The sequence below is a fragment of the Mustelus asterias genome, chromosome 3 (assembly GCF_964213995.1).
Source record: "Mustelus asterias chromosome 3, sMusAst1.hap1.1, whole genome shotgun sequence".
Lineage (NCBI taxonomy): Eukaryota > Metazoa > Chordata > Chondrichthyes > Carcharhiniformes > Triakidae > Mustelus > Mustelus asterias.
The window spans coordinates 103,881,494-103,896,568 of NC_135803.1; the positions used below are offsets into that span (position 1 = coordinate 103,881,494).

General features: G+C 40.5%; 1 protein-coding gene across 2 annotated transcripts in view; it reads right to left on the reverse strand.

The window, feature by feature from the left end:
* Positions 1-8,688: 8,688 nt before the first annotated feature.
* The window catches only part of edem1 (ER degradation enhancer, mannosidase alpha-like 1), a 42,164-nt gene continuing 35,777 nt past the window's right edge, over positions 8,689-15,075 (reverse strand). The window contains exons 11-12 of one of the 2 annotated variants that reach the window (XM_078209408.1): positions 13,198-13,383; positions 8,689-11,562 (exon numbers count right to left, since the gene is read on the reverse strand). In XM_078209408.1, coding sequence (XP_078065534.1) covers positions 11,473-11,562; positions 13,198-13,383 — 276 coding nt within the window. In that variant the 3' untranslated portion in view covers positions 8,689-11,472. The remainder of the gene's footprint in view (positions 11,563-13,197; positions 13,384-15,075) is intronic. The other variant, XR_013497459.1, reaches the window with a different exon arrangement.

The window sequence follows — 15,075 nt, forward strand, 5'->3', positions numbered from 1 at the left end:
TCTTGGCAACAGTGAACATTGTCTTTAAGAATGAGAAAGAAAAACTTGCATTTATATAGTGCCTCTCACAACCTCAGGATGACTACCCTCCCAAACCCCTCAACTGCCCCCCTTTTTTATACTTCCATGGAATGTGGACGTCATTGGCGAGGTCACCCATTCCTAATTGCCCTTGAACCAAATGATTTGCTCATCCATTTCAGAGAGCAGTTAAGAATCAACTACATTGTTGTGGGTCTGGAGTCAGGTGGGTCAGACCAGGTAGGGATGGCAGATTTCCTTCCCTAAAGGACATTAGTGAACTAATGGGTTTTTCAATCATTGATGATAGTTTCACGGTCGCCATTACTGAGACTAATTTTATTTTGCAGATCGATTAATTGAAATTAAATCTCATCATCTTCTGTTGCTGGATTTGAACCTGTGTCTCTAGAGTATTAGTGTGGGCCTCGGGATTACTGGTTCATTAACATTATACTGCACCATAATTTTCCCCTGATCCCAACTTGCCTCAAATCCTGACCCCCAAACCTGACCCTAACGAGCTCCCAGTCTAACAAGTCCTCTCAACCTAACCTCCCCCAACCACCTGCCATCCTACCACCCAACCCACCTGTCAACCTGCCATCTTACTCATCTACCACCCTAATCAGTTGCCACCCTACCCACTTGCCACGCTACTCACCTACCACCCTACTCACCTAACCATTTACCTCACCCACCCTACCCACTTACACACCTACACATTCATTCACTCTTACATTAACATGCAGAAAAGCTGTTTAAATGTCCCAAAGCTTTTCAGTGTTAACAAACACTTACAGAATACAACTGCTAGTGCCATAAAAAGGAGGCATGGATTCCCCCCCCACCTGATGATCCAGCGCTACAAGAGAGCAGTTCAGTGGAACACCACTCCACAGTTCTGAAGAAACCAGAATTGGAAGACCTGGCCAGAAATGTGGAACTGCATCGCGACAAAGAAAAGTAGGAGAGGAGCAGCAATCCGAAGCTGATTCCCACTCCTCGGAAGATTCAGCCCAATGACTTCCGTCTTCCAAATAGTTAATAGGAGGAAATTTCTGCTCGTCGGGTTAATAGTCTGATAATTCAGCAACAGTTTAGGGGTTGAGAGAGGTTGTGGTGAGGTGCAACTAGATGCCGTCGGTGTACATGTGAAGATGTCTCCAAGGGGCAGCAAACGGACAAGAAATAGGAAGGTGCCAAGAATAGATCCTTGGGGACACCAGAGGTAATGGTGTGGGAACGGGAAGGGCAGCCATTGCAAGTTGTTTCCCGACTATGATTAGATAGATAAGAATGGAATGGGACCAGCTTGAAGAGTGGAGAGCAGTCTCACCCAGCTGCCTACAGTGGAGAGGCATTGGAGGATGGTGGGGTCAATAATATTGAAGGCCATGGACAGGTCAAGAAGGATGAGGAGCGAAAGTGTACATTCATTGCAATCATATAGGCAATGGTCTAGTGGTACAATCGCTAGACTATTAATCTGGAAACTCAGCTAATGTTCTGGTGGACCTGGGTTCAAATCCCACCACAGTAGTTGGTGGAATTTAAATTCAATAAAAAATATCTGGAATTAAGAATCTACTGATGACCATAAAATCATTGTTGATTGTTGGAAAAACCCATCTGGTTCACAAAGTGTTTTAGGGAAGGAAATCTGCCGTCCTTACCTGGTCAGGCTTACATGTGATTCCAGAGCAACAGCAATGTGGTTACCTCTCAACTGCCCTCTGAGATGGCCGAGCAACCCACTCAGTTCAAGGGCAATTAGGGATGGGCAATAAATGCCAGTCAATCAGTGACCCTCCACATCCCATGAATGAATTTTAAAAATTGTAAGCATAGGGACATAGGAGCAGGGGTAGGCCATTTGGCCCCTCTATTATTCACCTAGATCATGGCTTAAAGTCCACCTCAATGCCGCTTTCCTTCACTATCCCCATATCCCCCATTGTCATTAGTATTCAGAAATCTCTGTCTTGAATATGCTCAACGATTTAGCATCCACAGCCCTCTAGGATACAGAAGTCAAAGAATCACTACCTTTTCAGTGAAGAAATTCCTCCTCATCTCAGTCCTAAATGGCCTGCCCCTTATTCTGAGATTGTGTCCCCTGGTCTTGAACTGAAATATTGAGTTCAATTCTGGGCACCGCACTTTGGGAAGGACATGAAAGCTTTAGAGACAATGAAGAAAAGATTTATGAGAATAAAACTTCAGTTATGTGCATAGATCAGAAAAGCTGGGATTGTCCTTAGAAAAGAAAGCATTGAGGGGAGTTTGTCACAGGTGTTCAAAATCATGATAAGCTAGACAAAGTAGATTGAGAACACAAGGGAAAAGATTTTTATGGGGCAAGTGTCTGGAATGCACTGCCTGAGTGTGTGCTGAAGGCAGATTCAATCATGGCTTTCAAAAGGAAATTGATAAAGAACCTGAAGAGAGAAAATTTTCAGGACTACAAGGGCTGGACGGGCGTGATGAGCTGCTTTGGCAGAGAGACAGCACAAAGACAAGACAGACCAAATGGTCTTGTTCTGTGCTTCGATGATTCTAAATGTTGGCCAGGGTACCATGAGAATTCCCCTGCTATACTTCAAAGTAATGCTTAAATTATTCTATAGTTTTAATGGCCAATACTGATCTCAGGATGAAGGCATCCTGGCTGCTACAAGAATAGTGGGCATTCATCAAGATGATATATGCAAGATTGCACACCAATTTCACAGAAATGAAGTGGGATCATTTGCGGTTCCTGCATCTCTCTCAATGACATACAGGGAACCCACAGAGCTACATGTATGTTTTTGAAGGCTCCGAGCAACATTGAGAATCCCTGGCATGGTTATGCTCCCACTCATCCACTTCGCTCCACCTGGCAAGAAACCAATTAACTCCCTTCTCTTTGCATTTACATCTCCTCCCCAAGACAAGCATGGATAGTGCATTGGGGAATGTTCCTTTATTTGCCTGCCCCTCTTTAGAAGGATCTGGTCATGTAGATGTTTAGAGTAAAGGTAATCTTGAAGAGCATTGGCAGCACCATCCTCGTGCTGCTATGTAGCCACAACTCCTGTAACATGAAACAGCACAATATTGTGACTGCTTACTTGGTAAATCTCGGGCGTAGTTTCTGGTAGAGGTGGAAGTTGGCAAAGTGAGCACCAAAGGTCCATAGTGTGTGGAGTCTTCCTCCTCTTCGCAGAGCACCTGATCTCTGCAGCCTCTGCTCCATTTGTCGGTTGTGTGCAGACCAGACGCATTACTTCAACAGACCCTCTAACTGTTGCAAACTCCCCGCTGCTCCCTGTGATGAACCAACAATCTCTTCCAAATCCATCAAGTCATCATAGCACCTCACTAACACTTCAGTCTGGCCACCAACTTTGTAAGCCCAAAGTACCTCAACTGTCAATTGAATTGCTGTCCTTTAACCAACCCTAGCTGGAACTCCCCTCAGCAAAGGTGTTTGCTGGACCTGTGCAAGTCCAATTTCCCAAAACATGCATCAAATCGGTCTCAACAGCTACTCGTCATCACAATCTACCCACTCCGGCTCACACGCTTGCACCCTTCCAAGCAGGAAGCTCATGCAGTATCATCTGTCTTTGGGACTCTGCATCTCTTGTCACCAATGGCACCACAATTTCACAATCTGCATTGTATCTACTGGAGGAAGTTGTGTCGAAGCAGACACTGGGAGTTGTGTAAAACTAATCAGTAGTCATGTAAAACTAGTTTGTGGGGGCTTTGATTGGAGGATGGAGTTAACAAACAAAAACTTTGCTCTATTCACTCAAACTCAAAGGACGTGTTTCAGAATGGCCTTCAACTCGTGGCTTTGAGAATTTAGTGAAACATTATTGCAAGAAAACCCAAATGTCATTGATCAATCTCACTGTATTGGCTCTCAATTTTTCCAGTAGCTTTAATGAAACATAATCAAACTTTACCCACATTGATCACAAAACAATCTTTCCATTTTGAAAGCAAATATTGAGGATGATAAGGAGGATCTGAGAATGCCAAATTGAACCATTAGTAGGAAGGATGCTGAGGAAAATATGAACACTTTCAAAATTACTATTAAGTACATGAATATGACCATCAGGAAGTAATGAGAGCATGGGGATCATAGCGGTGGAATAAGGCATGTGAAGTGTAACAGGAAGAATAAGGTTGAAGTACAAACAACAGGCAAAAGATGTGCAAAAGGTAAAAGTTAAGAAACAAATCAAGAAAGCTCAACTGGGTAGCAGGGTGATTAGTTAGTATAAAGCATTGTGTAAAATGTTTTCAAATATGCTCTGCAGCAAATAGGGTTATGGATAATGGGAGATACCAAGCATACTACGTTAAGTAATCAAAGACTCAGAGATAGCCAAATGATTTGTTCACAAAGCATTATCTACACTCCAATTTAGGATGTGTTTCTCTGTACTCCCTATGAATTCTAAAAATATTAAAGATGGAAAATATTGAGACCAAGATACTCCCTTCACGAGGGTACATAGGAAATCATTAATGAAAATGGTCACAGCCTTGGAAAAATCATAGAATCCCTACAGCACATAAGGAGGCCATTCAACCCATCGAGCCTGCACCGACAACCATCCCACTCAGGCCCTATCCCTGTAATCCTACGTACTTAACCCTGCTAATTCCCCCTGACACTAAGGGGCAATTTAGCATGGTCAATCAACCTAACCCGCACATCTTTGGACTGTGGGAGAAAACCGGAGCACCCAGAGGAAACCCCACAGACACGAGGAGAATGTGCAAATTCCACAGTCACCTGAGGCCAGAATTGAACCCGGGTTCAATTGTGAGGTAACCCTACTAACCACTGTACCAACACCGCTGAAAAAAAGGAAAATTCAAGTCTATTTTGAACACTCAAAAGTATCAAAAACTATAGCTAGACAACAATATAGTTTGCAAAACATTGATGAATTAGCAAAACATGAATAAATGAACAGTCACTGCAGCTATGTGAGTGAAAGGTTATAACAAAATGCAAGATAGTGTGGTAAGTGCATTAGGATTTGGTTTATCCTCTTCTGATCAAGGCAGTTGTTTTCTTTATATTTTAAATTAGATTCAGGAAGGGATGAAATGGTACCATTAATGATTCCATGTCAAAATTTTATAAATGTAATTGCACAAATAAAAACCTAGAAATCAGATGGAAATATAGCTTGGTGCAAGTTGAGAAAATTTGAAGTGTTTTATTCTGGGAAGCCTTGCAAGTTGTTTTGCAGTTGTTTCTGTGATATTTTATCAATAGATAGCAAAAGCTATTGAGCATTTAATTTCAAATGATATACAGAAGAAATTTATGAATTTCTTTCAAGATATTGAGGGGGAAATGAGATAACCCAATGAGATAACCAACAGTCTTGAAATAGGGAAAAATACAGCATGTTACCTGTCCAATGATAGTCATGTTGGCTTCTGATGTTCACTTAACTTCTTACTCCCAATACAGGGTCACAGGGAGTTGGAGCCTATCGCGACAGACACTGGATACGAGGCAGTTTTTTTTATTCATTCGTGGGACATGGGCATCGCTGGCTGGCCAGCATTTATTGCTCATCCCTAGTTGCCCTTGAGAAGGTGGTGGTGAGCCACTTGAATCGCTGCAGTCCATGTTCTGTAGGTTGACCCACAATGCCATTAGGGAGGAAATTCCAGGATTTTGACCCAGCGACTGTGAAGGAATGGCGATACATTTCCAAATCAGGATGATGAGTGGTTTGGAAGGGAACTTGCAGGTGGTGGTGTTCTCACGTATCTGCTGCCCTTATCCTTCTAGATGGAAGTGGTCGTGGGTTTGGTAGGTGCTAAGGATCTTTGGTGAATTACTGCAGTGCATCTTGTAGATAGTACACATTGTTGCTACTGAGCGTCAGTGGTGGAGAGATTGAATGTTTGTAGATGTGGTGCCAATCAAGGAGGCTGCTTTGTCCTGGATGGTGTCAAGCTTCTTGAGTGTTGTTGGAGCTGCACCCATCCAGGCAAATGGGGAGTATTCCATCACACTCCTGACTTGTGCCTTGCAGATGGCAAATAGGCTTTGGGGAGTCAGGAGGTAATCACTCACCACAGTATTCCAAGCCTCTGACCTGCTCTTGTAGTCAATGTTTATGTGGTGAGTCCAATTCTGGTCAATGGTAACCCCAAGGTTGTTGACAGTGGGGATTCAGTGACGGTAAACACAATAAAACTATAAATTTTAATACTCTTAAAATTCTAATCTAGTTGACTTCAAGACAGAGTTAAAGTATCTAAAAAAAAGTGTTGGATAGAACACTGGAACTTGGGGAGGAGGAGGATGCTGAATTGCATCAAGAACTGAATATCCATTTACTTCCAATTTGCGTCATCAGTTCATTTACCATATTCTGAATGCTTCGTGCGTTAAGATACAAAGCCTTTGTGCTTGTCTTTTTGAATCACCCTTTTTGTACTGTTGCCCTATTTGCCTCTCGTTCTTGATTACCCTGCCTACTGTTTTTGCTGTTCTTACTTTTATTACCATTCCTGTTTCTCTTTCCCTTGCATTCTTGCTTAGGTTCCCATCCCCCTGCCGTTCTAGTTTAAACCCTCCCCAAAGAAATGAAACTTAGCTTGCTAACAAAAGAAAACTTGTGGAAAAGTTACAAGAAAGAGATCTATAAGATAAGGGAATTGAACAGATTGCAGAAATAAGATGGAGGGACAAACAAGTAGCAGGAACAAAAATTTAAGTCCACATGAACAACTGGTCTGACTACTGGTGAAGAGTTTGTAAAACCAATAGTATGAAAAGTGAACAAGATTAGGTACAGTACAAATTCCCAGGGGAAAAAAAAGACCTGAACAAGGACTGTATAGCAGAGCATTTAAAAAGCAGTGGCAGCATCAGACAGAGTGAGCATGGATTTATGAAATCATTCTTGACAAATCTGTTGAAATTCTTTGAAGATGTAAGCAGTAGAGTTGACAAGGGAGAAGTAAGTCAGTGATATATTTGGATTTTCAGAAAGCATTTGACAAAGTCCCATATAATAAATTGGGAGAGGGGAGTGTGCAGTGGGACTTGAGTGTCCTTGTGCACCAGTCGCTGAAGGTAAGCAAGATTAAAGTGCATGGGATTCAGGGAAGTGGACTGAGATGGATAGAAAACTGGTTGGCAGAGAGGAAAAAAAATAGGAATGGGTCCTTTTCAAATTGGCAGGCAGTAAGTAGTGGGGTGCCACAGGGATTGGTGCTGGGACCCCAGCTATTCACAATATATATTAATGATTTGGATGAGGGAACAAAATGTAACATCTCAAAGTTTACAGATGATACCAAGATTGGGGGGGGGGGGGGAACTGTGACGAGGATGCAGAGATCCTTCAGCATAATCTGGACAGGGTGAGTCAGTGGGCAAATCAATGGCAGATGCAGTATAATTTGGATAAATGTAAGGTTATTCACTTTGGAAGCAAAAACAAGGCGGCAGATTACTACCTGAATGGCTGTAAATTGGGAGGGGGGTGGGGGGGCGAAGTGTGCAGTGGGACTGGAGTGCCCTTGTGCACCAGTCACTAAAGGTAAGCATGCAGCAAATGGTATGTTGGCCTTCAAAGCAGGAATTTCTTGCAATTATACAAGGCCTTGGTGAGGCCACACCTAGTGTGTACAATTTTGGTCTCCTTTTCTGAGGAAGAATGTTCTTGCTCTCGAGGGAGTGCAGCGAAGGTTTACCAGGCTGATTCTAGGGATGGTGGGACTGGCTGATGTACGAGGAGAGATTGACTAGGTTAGGATTGTTTTCGCTAAAGTTCAGATGAATGCGGGGGGGAATCTCAAAATTTATAAAATTCTAACAGCACTAGACAGGGTAGATGTAGGGAGGGTTTTCTCGATGGTGGGGGAGTCCAGATTCAGCGTAGAACATTTAGGATGGAGATGAGGAGACATTTCTTCACCCAAAGAGTGGTAAGCCTGTGGATTTCATTATCACAGGAAGTAGTTGATGCCAAAACATTAAATGTATTCAAGAGGCGACTAGATATAGCACTTTGGACAAACGGGATCAAAGGTTATAGGGAGAAAACAGGATTAGGGATCGTAATGAATGACGCAGCAGGCTCAAAAGGCTGAATGAGCTCCTCCGGCTTCTATCTTCTACGTTTCTATGTAAGACTGGTTTCCTCACTTGTGGCTACTACATATTAATGTGCCAAGAACTGCAAAAACAATTTGGCTTTGGAGGAGGCCAAAAAGAAAATTAACCGATTGGACCAAGCAACTAAATGTTTACAAAGAGGTCACTCATGTGAAAAATTCAACATTTTCATTGTGCCATTAAATAAATCACATATTGGAACTGGATGTTGATTAACACATCTCAATGGGGAGTTATGACTGCACTAACAGTTACCCACAATCACCAATGTAAGTTGGGAATGTCACTGTAATGGAGAATTAAACAGGTAGGGTGATCCTTGCATCAATATGCTTGTGACAAAGGATTCTTCAGCCCTTCACTTTACAGATCAAAGATATCCAACTTGCCAGTTCTTAAAAAATTACCCTTAAGTTGCACCAAGTCTTAGATGAGGAAAGCTTAGAAGCAGCAGAGATGGGTGTTTCGGTCAGACGTTTGTTAAATAATTAACAACAAAAAAACCAATGGCACCACATTTTTATTGACATTTGTTTGGTCCTCTGATAATTTCAATACCATTGCTTATTTATGGGAAAATAAAATTTATACAATTTTTCTTTTATACAAGTGTATTGCACATTGATTTTGGTAAACTTTAATAGGTCACTGTCTTGTATATTAAACATCCAGCTTCTGAGTAAATCCTTTTATTTGTAAGAAAACAAAATCTGACAATTAACCTTACCAACGTGTTAAAAAAAAGATGCAATGTGCTTTGCTGTCCTCTGCCATAGCACCGAAATCGGTCAATTAGATAAAAGTTTGTGATACCAACAGAAATCACCTAAAATGTTAAAACCTTTGCATTAAGCTTGAACATTTGGCACCTTCATTGCACATAACTGAAGGAAGATTCTAACACAACTGAGCCCTGTTCCAGGGTCAGGCTTCTTCTTCAACCACCCAAAAGGCCACTCCAGGACTAAGGAACTAGAGACTGAATGATTGCACAGGGTTAACCACTTGACTGGGGAAAATAAAAATCAGAGGACAGAGGTCACTGGACAAAGAGTTCATTCAAAGAGGCCAATGCGTAAAGAGAACAGGCAAACTTTCTCCAGTAATATTAACGAGAATGCACAGACCTGTCCAAGTTATTTTCAGTCCAGTTTCTAGATTCAAAATTTCAGCAACCTAACAAGGAAACCATCATTAACAAGGGATTTTGATACAGTTCAGATTTCAGATATTTTAGGTGCACTGCACAAAAACTGAAATGAAGTCCTGCTGTGAAGATAGCCTCATGTGCAGCATTGAAGTGAAAGGCATGTTTGAACCATGATTTCACTGCCTTTGGTTCCCAGCCCCCCTCTACTTGCCAAGGAAGATACTGAACAGGAATAAGGTGCTTCCTTCTTTGAATGATAAGTGTTACTGAAATGCAAGTCATTCTTGCACAAATAGTGGATTAACCACAACTCCTTAAGTACTTGGTCAGAAAATGCAGTCACAAAGTGAAAATGTCGACTCATGGCATCAACAAAATTGTCTATTGGCTGTAAAGTGATTGAGGTGTCCGGTGGTCGTGAAAGGTGCGATATAAACTCATGTCTTTTTCTTTTTAATGGCTCTTTCACATTCCCCTTAACCAATTTCAGCAGTCCGTCACAGCTTCCATGTTCCAGACATGATCAGCTGCCCGAACTACACAATTTTTGTTCTTCGTGATCAGCAACTTGTCAAAGGTAGGGCAGTTCTTCTGGACTATAAAGTCAGACTTTGAAGTCAGCAGCATATGGAAAGGACAGTTGTGAAATTACCACTATTTCACCCAAGCACTGAATTGTCACAGTCCAGAGAGAGAATATGCACACACAAAAGAAAGTGTCCCCATTTAATAAGGGTTACAATGTAGACCAGGAAATAAGCAACCAGGTGGGATTGTAGGAAGTATTAAAAAACTATGTTCACTATTTTTCTGAAAAGGTCATAAATATTCCATCACAATAGCCTAACATGTCCTTTTAGAACCACCCCATTCTAACATTACAATTCACCAAATACAAAACATGGAATGCATTTCAATAATTGCCTAAAATCTTTTGAAGGTTCATTTACATCAGAGGTAATTCAGAAACGGAGGTTTTGAAAGTATTTGACAAAGGTTTCGCCAGTAAAGCATAAGATTGTAAAACAGGCAGTGCTAAAGTTTAAAGTGAGCATTCAGCACTTTCAAAAGTGCTAGAAAGATCCCAATAGCAAATGTCTTCAAAACTAAATGGCACAAGATGGCAAGCTAGAACAATTGTGCAATACCAAGGAATGTTAGAATGCTGACTAGAGCCCAACTGCAGAGTTCCCAAACTGAGCCATATCAAAGTGGAGGTGGTATTGAGCAGCTTTGGAACACCTCTTCCCCCTTCAAGGGTTTGTGTAGTCTTGTGATGTCTAAGCTGTTACAGAGGCAAATAAATTTTACTTTCACGGGACAGGTCACAAGGGGTCATCCACAAAAGCAAACCAAATTGTGGCTGATGAATATACCTCATAATCATAACACACTTGAACATCAGTGTTGCAGTCCATAACACACAGGCACAGTTGTAAACAAGCCCAACTATCTCATGGACAATGCATACACATTGGACAGCTAGCATAAGTCAATGTAGATTTGATGATCTACTATTTGATGAGATGATCTACTTTTGGCAAATGGTGAAAATACTGATAGCTACAAGGCACTTTAGGCAAATTCGCAGATTACACGTTACCCCTCCACCCAATATTTGGACACCTTGCACACAATACAGTACTTCTGGAAAGATACCCCAAGTGCATGGTTTTTCACAGGTCAGATCATCACTATTTCTTGGTTCTCACGTGCATGTGCAGCACAGAATAAATGTGCATTCTGCGATGTGCACTGAAACTCTCATTTCAGATCATTGTACATTTAAGGGTAAATTACACAGATTCAAACCCACTTAAACAAATACCTAGCATAAGTCTTATATTTTATTATTTTTGGAAGAGCCCTGTAGTTAAGCGATTACTCCTACGCCTTCACAGAAGACACTATGCATCAAAACCCCACCCTTTTAAACAAAAAGAATTCTTCCCCCTGCACAAAAGGGTTTAGATGTAATATCACTATTACAGAGGTGAAATTACATGTCCTAGAAATGTTTTGAGAAGTTGTAAAAATCACAATAAATAAATGTCAATATATTTATACAATAAAAAGTTGCATAGTTGAAGGTTAAGTCCCTGTCTATTCACATACGAGTCCTTTTTATGAGGTTGCTTTAAAGAAGTCCCACCATCTGGTCAATCTGCTGCATATAAACTCCTTTCAAGGGCAGCGCATATCTCCGCTCACTGGGGACTCTGCTGCACTGTGGAAACATTATTTTTTTGAAGCAATTAGTTTTATCACAACAATAGTATCATGCGCTGCCGAGTTAGAATAGGAGATTAATTTTATACAAAGGTTTACGAACATATGCAAATGGCTGCAATTTTTTTTTAAAATGCACAAGGATTTGTAACCTGCATATTTGCCAAATTAGACAGGTACAGTAGTACATTATACTTGATACGGCCAGCAATGGGGGGCAGCGAATGTGCACATTCCCATTAACCAACACTTCCCGAACTGAACACATTGCTAGAATCCCCATCCTGCAGCACAAACCAATATCCTTCAGCTAGAAGAGGGGGGAAAGAACTCAATAAATACTACTCCATGAACAAATCTGTGCAAATTGTTTTATCAGTTGTGCAGTTTTATCTGAAGCCTTTTGGATTAACTTTTATGTTCAGACAATAGGAGCTGCACCACAGAAAAGCCATATCTAATGCAATGTAGGTTCACTTTATTTGTAACTTTACTCTTCAGACCATCTGAAGTTAGTGACACTTTGAAACCGATGATGAGATCCAGACCAGTGATCCAAAGCAACAACAGAACACAAAACTTCCTGGTTGCTAGATTTAGGCCTTTGAGGAAAAACAACAAACCATCAAGGTAACTCTGAACCAGAGAGAGAGAGAAAAATAACAGGGTATTTAAATTGCTGTTCATGATCTTGCATTACCGCATGTGCACAATCTCAGGCTGGACACACACAATGTTAGCCTAAAAAAGGGTCCAGTATATAGAAAACAAAAGCATTCCATTCATTCTTAAATCATGCAAACCCCAGAGCTTAGGTTACTTACTGTGACGTTAGTGTATCTTTAAGAGATTTTCTTTTTAAATCATGTTCTCTGCAGCTGTGTTGCCGAGTTGTCTGTAGAAGCACTTTTATTGCTACTTAAATGGGGTTTGTTTACGCTTACTTTGGGATTTTTTATGACCCTGCATTGTTATGAAGGTCATGTGTTTTGGACAGTTTTTTTTCCCTTCCTAGTGAATTTAAGGTTTCATTTTCCATTTTGGCTGGCAGCTATTTAGTTTTAGAAGGGACATCAAGCTGAAAATAAGTATTTCTCTCTCTCCCTGGTTTTGGAAATTCTGCTGGTTAGCTGAAAGCATGGCTTCTTGCCTTCCTGGAGTGGAGAATCTGCTGTTGGTGGCTCGACCAGTATCTCTCCCTGGTGTTCAGAGAAGCTGTTCTGACTCCAAGCTCGTGTGTGTGCCCCTCAAGAGAACTGCAGCATTCATCCAAAAGACTCAGTCCCAGTATCACGTGAGCTTTAATCTTTGCTGTGTTAAACCTGTGGAAAGGGTTTTTTTTGTCTATGGGAAGTTTGTTTGACTGGAATATTTTAGATATATTTATGGGTTAAACATTATCACGATTGTTTTGTTTGTAATTGATAAAAGCTATTGCTAATTTTCTTTCTATACATGTTAACTATATTCTTAAATAAACTTAATTTGATTAAAAGGTCCCTAGGTCAGTTGAATCATACCCGAGGTGAAACATATTATGCTTATCCTAGCCAAATTCAAATGTGCAAAACTTAGGATCCAGACGGGCTTCATAAAACACTTTGGAGTTTCTGACCCGAATTATAACACTTACATTAATGCTGGAATTGGCAGGTTTGTGGTCCAGCACTCCAGAGTTATCTACCGTACCTTCTTCTTTAGAAGATACATCTTCCCAAGGCTTTTCTCTGAAAAGTTTATCGACTGGCAAAATATGGCCTTCTGTTGTGAAAATATATTTGCTCCCAGATCTGTGCAATGGGTTATCTTCATCAAATAGCTGATCAGACAGTAAAAAGAAAGATAGATTAAAGTTGGTTTCATCCACACAACTAGTACTGAAAGCAACTAGAACAGAATCCTATTTGGATTATAAACCACGAATGGTGTAACTATGTAAAATCTTAATCTATTCCCATTAAATATTAATACAGCAGGATGTCAAATGTAAGCTTATGAAAAACACATTTACAGCAGATACCAGAAGGAACTTCTTTACACAAGGAGTGACGAACATCGAAAATGAATTTTCAAACATAGCGGTAGACAAACATGCCTACTGGGGGTTGGGGATAGTGAAGAGACATGAAAGCATGGTTGGATGCTAGGTTGAAACTGCTTAAAAGTTGAAGCCTTGAATGGATCAAATGACCACTTTTCAATCTTAACTTCTTACAGTCAGACATTTTATACTTGGACCTTCAGAACTCATTGATCCATCCTGTTATATACGTAAACGTCTGTGTGAAACTTTTGGTAAGAGAGCACAGGTGGGAATTATCAAGTGCAAAAGATACTGCAGCAGTCCAAATAATTGACCAAAACCTCATAATTAGTTGTTAGTTGTGAGAAAGTATACCGAATCTGTTAATAAGGGCACAGGTGACTGTGCATTCACCCAAATATTGAGAGTTGATCATAAAGCCAGTGAAAATTTGTAAAGGGAAAATCATGTTTAATGAAGTTAGCTGAATTTTATGAAGGGATAATAAATGCGGTAGACAAGGAGTACCAATGTATTCTATGCATATAGACTTCCAAAAGACATTTGGCAAGCTGAATGATAGTGGAAAAGGAATAGAGAACCATACAACCCAAGTCTGCCAATGGCATTAAGCTCTGTTGTACAAGATATAGAGAATCATAGAATGCTTATGGCAAAGGAGGCAGTAATTCAGCTGTTATGCCCACACTCCAAGAGTATCTTAGCTAATCACATTCTCCTGCCTTTCTCTGTCATCCTGCAATTTAATTATCTAATTCTGTTTTGAAAGCTGCAATTGAATCTGCTTCTTTTCAGGCAATGCATTCCAGACCCTAACCATTTGGAAGTAAAAATTAAATCTCATTGCTGAATATTTCCCTTTCAGACAATACGTTCCAGATCACAATTTTTCAGGCAGAAATTCCATATCACAATATTATTGGTATGTTTGTTAATTACTGTAAATCTGTCTTCTCTGGTCATTACTCTCCTGCCTATAAAAATTGTTCCATTTTATTTACTCCATCAAAACCAGGGTTTTTAAACTTTCATAAGCGTAAGGAGAATAACTTCATTGTCTCTAAATGTAACTGGGTCCCTCACCCTGCTTACGATTCTAGTAATTCTCCTTTCCATCCTCACCACTTCCTAAAGTGCGTTATCCAGAAATGGACAAAATTCACCAATAGATCCTCACAATTGAGCATTACTTCATGCTTTGTACTCTGTATAAGCCAAGGAAGGATTCTGTATATATATTTTTAAAAATAACCTTCTGAGCTTGTCCTGCTACCTTCAAAGATTTTGCTGCTCCTGCACCCCTTTTAATGTTACCATTTAAATTATACTGCCTCTCATTCTCCCTACCAAAACAAATTACTTCAGACTTAGTGTTAAACTGAATTTGCCACACATCTGCTCATTTCACCAGTCTATGCTATTTGATTATAAAGAGGAGAATGTGCGATTTTTAACATGGGAAACTGT